A 9,299-nucleotide genomic window follows, 5' to 3' on the forward strand; every position below is an offset into this window, starting at 1 on the left:
ATTTTAGTTATATGACTTTTAAAACAACTGCCACCAATTAACATCGTCAAATGTGAGAAGAAGTGGTTAGATGCGATGCATGGTCGCACAATCTGGTCTGGAAGTTCAGACAACTGCTTGAATCCAAACATATCAACCACCACAATTAGAAAAGATCATAGTTACGATAATACAGGTGCCAGTTACTTTTTTTTAACACTAGCAGTACCCTGACTTCCATTAGATAGGCATGACATCACATTTTACATCAGGACACAAATTACAGATCAGTCGCAACCTTCCTTGGGGACTCTTCCCAGATATATGATGATGCGGAAGTTGGAGAGCATGCCGAGTCTTCTTTGGATCATTTACAGCGCTCCACCAGGATCACTGATAACACCCAGAAAGTCGTCTTTTATCGTGCCGATGCAAAACTGATACAAAAAAGAATCAAATTATAAGATAATGGTGCAACCAAGATTAAAAGGTGAGAGGATGGATACATATATGCGATTGTAGTTTCATGATGAAATTGCCTTTCTTATTTTCGGTATCTGATTATGGTCCAGGAAGACAGACCAGGAAAATATTCAACATTTTTGCAAAACATCTTCTCATTGATTAGCGCACTATCAGTTTATGTGCCTCGGGTGGTTACAACATATGCCAGAGGAAAGAACATCAAATTTAACACCACAAAAAAGAGATCTTATTTGCATCTTAAATTCATAGTCATATGCTGGTTTTCTTGGACTGATTAAGCAAGTTATATAAAGATTGCTATTTGCGAACAAAACTACACATGCCTGTTCATGGTAGGTAATTAGAGACTACAAAGAATTGTATGCAATGATCTTAATGGTACTCCCTCCGTCCGGAAATACTTGTCGGGGAAATGGATGAATCTAGACGTATTTTAGTTATAGATACATTCAATTTTATCCATTTCTCCGATCTAGGCGTATTTTAGTTATAGATACATTCAATTTAATCCATTTCTCCGACAAGTATTTTGGGACGGAGGGAGTACTTCATATGGAATTAGATCATCAAGTCGAATATCAGTAACATATGGTAGTTACTCAGAGGTCATGCCACAAAATTCTAGACTTGAGCACTTTTAATTCAGAAACTTCCATAAAACAAAGGATAACCAACTTACAATTTCTGTTGCGTCAACACGAGTGCCTATAATCTTCAGACGAACCTCACTTTCTTTTTGAATTTTCACCTGAAGCAGACAAACAAGCAACTCCCACTTAACACAAAGAAAATAATAAAGCAAATCATTTTCAACAGAACAATCCCTTTTATATTTCATAATGATACCCATTCATATTCTTCTTTGAGAGAGTATTTATATAGACATATTCATGTTTGCAACAAGCATTCATAATTTCATATAGCACATGGATCCTGCGATTATAGCCAGAAGAATAATAATACAAGCACACACAATTTCATTTCCAAGATGCTACAATACGAGTAAACCAACAAGTGGATACTTCATGACCTACCAGTACCCAATAGTCTTTATCTTTATATATTTACATTTATTTTACCATAACATAAGTTGGTGATGGTGGATGGAGGCAGCAGTGGTACGTAGCACACCTCACTCGCACAAAATAAAATATGCCTACTTGTAATCTTCTTATCCCATATTTTTCTTGTGCAGTTTGTTCTTTTCTTTATTCCGTCAACAGACCGAGCAAACTTTTGTGCAACTCTTAACGAACTACACAAAAATTCCTTCATTTTTAGTAAATTAAGATGCCATAATAATTAATTGCGACATGTGGTATCTCCTTGATTTAATTTCTCAACAAGCCAAAAACCCTCTTATGCAACTCTAAACAAATTTTCCTTCCTTTTAGAAAAGAAAAGCAGTGTAAATTTGACATATTTACAAAAATATGAAGGTCAAAAGAGTTTAGTCTAAGTAAGCATTTAACGTGTTTTAAGCCTAAGTTTTATTGGTGAAGTCATATTAGTACATGATTTTAAAGCCTAACCTGTATTGGTGAAGTCCATAGTAACAAGCAGGGCACTTAGCTAGCATTTACCGAAGATGAAAAAAATAGCAAGAACCACTTATGCAGAAAGAAGCATACCGATCCATCAGAAGTCGTGTAGTTTGGCACATCACCAGATTGGAACTCCATATCGTCAGGAATCAACTGCATACAGAAACAGAACAACACACAAGCACACTTAATTTTTACATGAACCGGCACAAGTCGAGTCCGCGGCACAACCAAATCAAGATGCAAGAGCTTGCACTGAACTATTAACCACACAGAAATTCTAAATTTTATCGATTTATTCTACCGATTTGGCAAAGCAGCTCCAATTGATGGCAAGTCACTCACATGGTTTGACACAAAGATCTGCACAGGCCCAGCCTCTGCGAAGAACCCCATCTGCAGAACCAACAAGATGAACAATCCAAGTCAGTAAACCGGGCACTGAGGCACTGAGGCACTGAGCACATGACACAATTGTGAAGAAGGCGAGTAAAATCCACCTTGTTGACCATGGTGACGACGGCCTCGAGGATCTCGCCTTTGAAGGGGCGGAAGACGACGCACTGGTACTTGACGGGGAACGTGACGAAGCCCGTGCCCTCCCGGATGAGCCCCTTGCCGATGTCCTCCACCCCCGTGATCGCCACGACGAAGCCGTGCCGCCCGCTGCGAGAAAGCCAGCCCTAGGGTTGAGCGAACCGCGGGCGGGCGGAAGCGAGCGAGCGCGACGGAACCCTACCTGCAGGTGCCCTCGACGTCCTTCATGAGCTTGGCGACGAGCTTGTCGCGGAGGTGAGGGCCGAAGTGCCGCGGGTGCAGCTGCATGTTCCGCTCCAGCACGATGTGGAAGAACATCTTGGCCTCCTCCTCGTCGGCCGGCGGCGGCGGCGAGACAGTCCTTTCGCCGAGTCGGGAACGGCTAATCGATGGATGCCTCGCCCCGTGAGCTGCGGGGGAGTAATAGCCCTGAGCGCTCTGGGCCGTCGATCTGACCTCCAGCGCATCTCGGCCGTCCAATGGGACAGCGTCAGCGTAAGACACTCACCCCTACTAGTGCTCCTTGGTTTGGTCTCTCTGACCCTTTTCCTCTGCTCTCGCCGCTGGAACCTGACGGAAAAACCCTACCCCGCCGTCGCCCCATCGTCGAACTTCCCGATGGCGTCGAGATGCGCGGCTAGGCTTCCACACCCGCCGTGCGCGGCGCCGCAGCACGTTTGGGCGAGCTCGCGGGTCTCGGCACGCCCGGCGCAATCCGGCGCGTCAAGTATGTTTTTCCCCCTTTGAATATCTCCGTTGCTTTCTTCAGATGCAATGTTACGGTGTCTGGTCGGGAATATGAGATTGGCCGTGCGTTTTTGCAGGAGGGCGTGCCGTCGCCTGCGCCGTTAGCTTCAGGCCATGTATCGACATTCACAAGGTCAGTAGGAATGGAACCCTTGCTCCGTTGTTGTATAAGGGGGTCACTAGGTGTCTGTACTTTGCTATATGATTGCGAACTGACGCCCAGAGTCTTTAGTGGATGATAATTGTTTCACCACGGTGTCATTCACAAACTAATACTCCCTCCGTTCCTAAATATTTGTCTTTCTAGAGATTTCAACAAGTGACTACATACGAAGCAGAGTGAATCTACACTCTAAAATATGTCTACATACATCCGTATGTTGTAACCATTTCAAATGTCTAGAAAGACAAATATTTGGGAACGGAGGGAGTAGTGTAAAATAAGGAAACCACGTTTTGCTATACATTCACAAACTGCTATACATTCACTAATAGTGTAACATAAGGTGCTCTGCAATTTGCTATATGATTGCAAATTGATGCTCAGATTTTTGAGTGAACGCCAACCGTTTCACTGTGATGTCATTCGCAAACTGACTAATAGTGTAAAATAAGGGAACCACGTTTAGTGATACATTTATCTGTACAGCTAGACCATCTCTTTGCAGTCATCAAAGTTTACACACCGCTGGCATTAACATCATCGTTTATCTGATAGGTTTGTTTTTGAAAATTCCTAGGGGAAAGTTAAACAGATTGTTGGCTCTACTCTCCGGGATGCATCGGACGATGGCACGGCACTAGTGACAAACTTTGAATCAGACAAGTCTCCAGCAGAATTTGCAAATATTTATAAAGAAGATGGACTTGTCGGTGGACATGTAATAATGCTTGGCGGAGACCCTGCAAGCCGTTCTGCTGCCCTGGAAGCACTACATGCATATCCTGGTGAGAATGTGTTATCTAGTTATTACTTATTACTAGAATTAGTATTGTTCATTTGGTTTGCTTTCTGTATTTGTTTGTTGTTCACTGTCTTTTGTGATGTTTCTGAAATAGACCACATTTTTGTCTGTATTTTGTGAGATCTGGATGTTAACTTTTTATCGTTGCGTATGTTGTATACATGGATAGTAAAATGTTTTATTTCAAAATCTATATGATGTAGCATTTGAGTCTGAGTGTTTTTGTTGAAAGCAAGCATGCTGTGCAACTTAATATGGCTCACACATCTTCAGCAGTGAAGAGATTTTTTTCATGCCGGGTTTATGATATTCGCCAGCGGCATAGATTTATTGTCGACAGGTTATTAACTTCAGTTCAACTTCTTATCTGGTCAAAACATTCTTTGAGATTTCATACCAAAATTTGGCCTATTGCAAGAGCCCCATAGAGTGTCTGTTTACAAATTTTTTTAAGGCTACTATAGCTATCGTAGATTGCTATCAACTTTTAACTTGGGAGAGCCTGTACATCTGCTAGTGGTGCTCATGGAGCATTTTTTTTTCTGTTGCAAGCCACGATATTACCATCAATTTGACATATTATCATAAACATGGGCTATCATAATACTAGGTGGTTTGCAAGTTGGAGGTGGAATAAATTTGGAGAATGCAATGTCATACCTTAATGAAGGAGCAAGTCACGTGATTGTAACTTCTGTACGTGTTCATGATCTAATTTGTGTAAATAATACTATTATCTTTTTTTTTCTCATCTCATAAAACCTTTAGACCTCTGTTTGTTAAATGTATTTATGTGTATCAGCTTATGGAGTAAGATTAGGACCTGTCCCACATCATGTTTCTGCTTCCTATCCATATCTTGTTTGTACATATGTTAAAATTAAAATTTTCTTCTATGTCAATATTGTTGTTTCCTCAAAACCTGAAATGATGCCAGAGCAAGGTTACCTATAAATCCCATCGATAATCACATACCCCCAAGGCCACCAGCCCACAACTGTTTCCAATAGTTTTCTCCACCTTGTCAGTGTTGCCATTGTCACATTTCTCCACCTTCATGCTGCCTGTTTTCCTCGATGTCAAAAACTCCCTAAGAGCCTCAAGGGCTAGTATTTGTTATAACACATTCTTTGAAGTTAGACATTATTATTGGATCCAAATTCTTTTGGAATCATCTACCACCTGCTGCCCAGGTCCTTGTAAAACTTCCCATCTGTTTGAGTTGCTAATCAGTTTTTGTAGACGACTAATCAGTTGAATATCTGCAACTTATGTATTTGAGACTTTTATATGCAGTATGTGTTTAGTGATGGCAAAATGAACATTGAAAGGCTAACGCAACTTGTCGAGCTTGTTGGGAAACAAAGGCTTATTTTGGACCTGAGTTGTCGAAAAAAGGTACGGAATTCATCTTGTATCCGAACTTGGAAACATGTTAATTCACTGAACATTAGTGCCAATTTGCAATACTTTTCTTTACTGTGGCCCACCTTTTGAATTTCATGGGCAACTTAAATGAAATGTTCAAACTGGTTTGTCATCCCTCGCCATCCAAACATAGTGCATTGCCTTACCTGAATGAAACAATTACAGTGAACTCTTGATGATCTATCTCACTGCATAAATAGTAAGCTTCAAAATGCAGCACAATCATTTCCCTGTTGGCCACTGTTATCTTACTGACAGCTCTTCCCGTCTTCTGTTTTTCTACCAAAATCTTCCTGGTTAGGATGGCAGATATGCCATTGTGACTGACAGATGGCAGAAGTTCAGTGATGTCTTTGTGGATGGGCCAACATTAGAACGTCTCGCTGCATATGCAGATGAGTTTTTGGTTCATGGAGTTGATGTGGAGGGCAAAAGGTGAGTCATGTTCGTTTTGTATTTAATTAATCTGTCTTTTGTTGATATGTAGTAGTGTAGCCACCCTTGATGGGATTCGATTGTCTCATTGTTTAAGCTTCCTGTAAGTGTATGCTTTTTGGGTTATGATGGTGCATTTGCATAGTTCTTCTGGAGTTTCAGAGTTAATTTAATCTGCAAAGATCTTTATGAACATGCATGTTAGTGTGTTTGTGTGTGTGTTCAAGCTTCATGCGTAAATTTGAAGACACATTGAACGAATGAAGTAAAGGTTTGCGTGGTTTATGTACTATAAGTGATTCATCTATGGAGTTGGTCCTAGAGAAATATTCAGCAAAACCTGTCAAAATAAATTGCTGTACATGGGCCATCTCATCCAATTCAGCATCATCCCAGAACCAAACACGCTGAAATACTATTCTATATGTATTTAGTTACAGTTCCCTCTTTCTTGTAAGTGTATGAGTTACTGGTGACTCGTCACCTGTGCACTTTCTATTCATTCAAAATATTTAATCTCACAAAAAAACCAGACACCAGCTGAAATATCTTCTTGTTGACTGTCCTGTTTCGGCAGTGTAAAAAAGTTCTTTGAGCACATTTCGGTAGTCTAATTTAAGCTATTATATGGATTGCAGGTTAGGAATTGACGAGGAACTTGTGGAACTATTGGGAAGCCATTCACCTGTATGTGAACAATTCTAACTTAGATGCATTAGTTTAAATTTGATTTTTGTGTTTCTTTCTGTGTTTTTCCCATCTTTGTTCTTGAATCCTTTTATGCTTTGTTTTCACATTGTGACTGCCTTGTGTAGTTATTACTGTATATAATTGACAATTAACAAATCAGTCACTTGAAAGGGCAAGAGGAAGTTGAATCAAACACTTTTATACCAGCTAGTTGCTCAACCATTTTTCTATGTTTGATCTTATTGAACTTGATTGCATTTAGAAATGGTATTCAATTAATCATGCTCGACATCAGATATTCAATTTTATGTTGGTCAATAAATGTAAATGTTCATGTGTATTCAATGTGCGCCTCTATTTTATCTTTGGCTCTGTAGATCCCTACAACATACGCTGGTGGTGTGTCAACGATGGACGACCTGGAGAGGATCAAGAAAGCAGGCAAGAGCCGAGTCGATGTTACTGTCGGGAGCGCCCTAGACATATTCGGGGGAGATTTGCCCTACGACACTGTTGTCCATTGGCACAAGGAGCAAAACCTGGTTAGCCAACGGTGAAGAAATCAGATGATCCTTTTATAGAGCATGATCAAAAGTTCAGAGCTCATGTGTGATCCCCACCTGACCATAGGTCAGGTTATAGAGCTTTGTTGTTTGCTGGACATTGTAGTGTGAACATTGTGTGTGTCTTGTGTGACATGTCAAAGCTGAAGCGGAGGTGTGAACTCGGTGTGGTAGAAGACCACTCGGTATTCAGATACTGTTCTTCACATTCTGTTTGTATTGTGGTACTGGTAATGATGAATAAACAGAGGTTGAACTGCAGAAGTGTACCAAGCCACTTGCAGCATCTGGTCAAAGCTGCCTGAAACTATATCAAACTGCCTGTTGTATCGAATTTATCTAGCTCAACCAGTGGCCCTATTGTCAAAGAGAGGCCTGAAACTATCAAACTATCAATGCTGTGGGTGCAGGAGGAGCCCAAGATTCCCGGCGCAACAACCGGCAGGTGATGGTGATGGTGATCCAGGAGAGGAGAGGTGGCAGGAAGAAGACAAAAGGATGGGAAACTGGAGGTTTCAGCCAAATGAAATTGGAAGCTGGGAAGGCATCGACCCAGTGAAAGCTTTTGGATTCGCAGGGGATGTTTCCGCGGTGTGAATCGCAAGCGGTAGCTGAAGAGGGATGGAGGACTCACAGACACGTGGGGCTCGTGTTCGTTCTGTGTTGCAGAGTTCTGCACCATATGGTGAAATGACACATAGCGTGGTGACGGGGAATGCAGTTCTTTTTTTTTCCCTTTTTTAGAAACATCTATATGCATATGATTTTGTGTTGACATTTTGATAAAATGTTAGTACAAAAAACAAACATGATTTCATCACTAAGAAGGATTAGTTCGTTCCGCGCAGAGTTGCAAAAAAGAGGGCTAGCCTGCAACCAGAGGGAAACTTCAATGTTTTGAATGCATGGTGGTTATGCTCCAACTCCATCAAGAATCAAACCTTAGGTTCGACATTCATAACTTTAAAAGTTTCTGGGCATCTTTGCCCGGATTTGGCGAGGTAGTCCAAAAGGCTTGGAGTGAGCGGATGCAACGCATGAAGCCCTATCAAGTCTTGCATCATATGCTCAAGAAGACAGCGCTCCCCCTCACCGAATGGAGCAAGCGGCTGTTTTCCCATGCAAAGATCCACTTCCACGCGGCAAATCTAGTCATCTTGCGGCTTGACATTGCCCAGGAGGAGCGGTAGCTGAAGAGGGATGGAGGACTCACAGACACGTGGGGCTCGTGTTCGTTCTGCGTTGCAGAGTTCTGCACCATGGTGAAATGACACATAGCGTGGTGACGGGGAATGCAGTTCTTTTTTTTTCCTTTTTTATAAACATCTATATGCATATGATTTTGTGTTGACATTTTGATAAGATGTTAGTACAAAAAACAAACATGATTTCATCACTAAGAAGGATTAGTTCGTTCCGCGCAGAGTTGCAAAAAAGAAGGGCTAGCCTGCAACCAGAGGGAAACTTCAATGTTTTGAATGCATGGTGGTTATGCTCCAACTCCATCAAGAATCAAACCTTAGGTTCGACATTCATAACTTCGAAAGTTTCTGGGCATCTTTGCCCGGATTTGGCGAGGTAGTCCAAAAGGCCTGGAGTGAGCGGGTGCAGCGCAGGGAGCCCTATCAAGTCTTGCATCATATGCTCAAGAAGACAGCGCTCCCCCTCACTGAATGGAGCAAGCGGCTGTTTTCCCACGCAAAGATCCACTTCCACGCGGCAAATCTAGTCATCTTGCGGCTTGACATTGCCCCGAAGGAGCGGCACCTCTCCCCGGATGAGCTTGATCTTCATGCTAGGCTCAAGCAAAGGGTCATGAATTTGGTGGTTCTTCAGAGGACACGGAAGAGCCAATGTGCCAGGATTGCAAACCTGAAGGCCGGTGATGCAAACACCAAATTCTTGCATCGCCGCGTTAATGCCCG

The 9,299-nt window shown here is 42.0% G+C and overlaps 2 protein-coding genes across 2 annotated transcripts; one reads left to right on the plus strand and one right to left on the minus strand.

Moving 5' to 3' along the window:
* Positions 1-117: 117 nt before the first annotated feature.
* LOC123132111 (DNA-directed RNA polymerase II subunit RPB7) lies at positions 118-2,963 on the minus strand. Its single transcript, XM_044551870.1, has 6 exons — positions 2,749-2,963; positions 2,510-2,675; positions 2,355-2,405; positions 2,097-2,162; positions 1,145-1,213; positions 118-416 (listed from the first exon to the last, which is right to left on the minus strand). Exons 1-6 carry the CDS (start codon positions 2,862-2,864, stop codon positions 351-353), a joined length of 534 nt encoding a protein of 177 aa, XP_044407805.1. The 5' UTR covers positions 2,865-2,963; the 3' UTR covers positions 118-350.
* Positions 2,940-7,638, plus strand: LOC123132103 (1-(5-phosphoribosyl)-5-[(5-phosphoribosylamino)methylideneamino] imidazole-4-carboxamide isomerase, chloroplastic). The gene is made up of 8 exons (XM_044551861.1): positions 2,940-3,273; positions 3,371-3,426; positions 4,034-4,241; positions 4,869-4,954; positions 5,555-5,656; positions 5,988-6,121; positions 6,760-6,808; positions 7,189-7,638. Exons 1-8 carry the CDS (start codon positions 2,940-2,942, stop codon positions 7,366-7,368), a joined length of 1,149 nt encoding a protein of 382 aa, XP_044407796.1. The 3' UTR covers positions 7,369-7,638.
* The last annotated feature ends 1,661 nt before the right edge of the window (positions 7,639-9,299 follow it).

This window comes from Triticum aestivum, chromosome 1B, assembly GCF_018294505.1.
Source record: "Triticum aestivum cultivar Chinese Spring chromosome 1B, IWGSC CS RefSeq v2.1, whole genome shotgun sequence".
In the NCBI taxonomy this organism is placed as follows: domain Eukaryota; kingdom Viridiplantae; phylum Streptophyta; class Magnoliopsida; order Poales; family Poaceae; genus Triticum; species Triticum aestivum.

Excerpts from the sequence above, each read along its gene's own strand:
- LOC123132111 (XM_044551870.1), bottom strand. The coding sequence starts at position 2,864 with ATGTTCTTCCACATCGTGCTGGAGCGGAACATGCAGCTGCACCCGCGG. Across the intron at positions 2,406-2,509 it reads TCGTCACCATGGTCAACAAG|ATGGGGTTCTTCGCAGAGGC; the intron begins GTGGATTTTACT and ends TTGGTTCTGCAG. Across the intron at positions 417-1,144 it reads GTGTTGACGCAACAGAAATT|TTTTGCATCGGCACGATAAA; the intron begins GTAAGTTGGTTA and ends TTTTTGTATCAG.
- LOC123132103 (XM_044551861.1), top strand. The coding sequence starts at position 2,940 with ATGCCTCGCCCCGTGAGCTGCGGGGGAGTAATAGCCCTGAGCGCTCTG. Across the intron at positions 3,274-3,370 it reads GGCGCAATCCGGCGCGTCAA|GAGGGCGTGCCGTCGCCTGC; the intron begins GTATGTTTTTCC and ends GCGTTTTTGCAG. Across the intron at positions 6,122-6,759 it reads GTTGATGTGGAGGGCAAAAG|GTTAGGAATTGACGAGGAAC; the intron begins GTGAGTCATGTT and ends TATGGATTGCAG.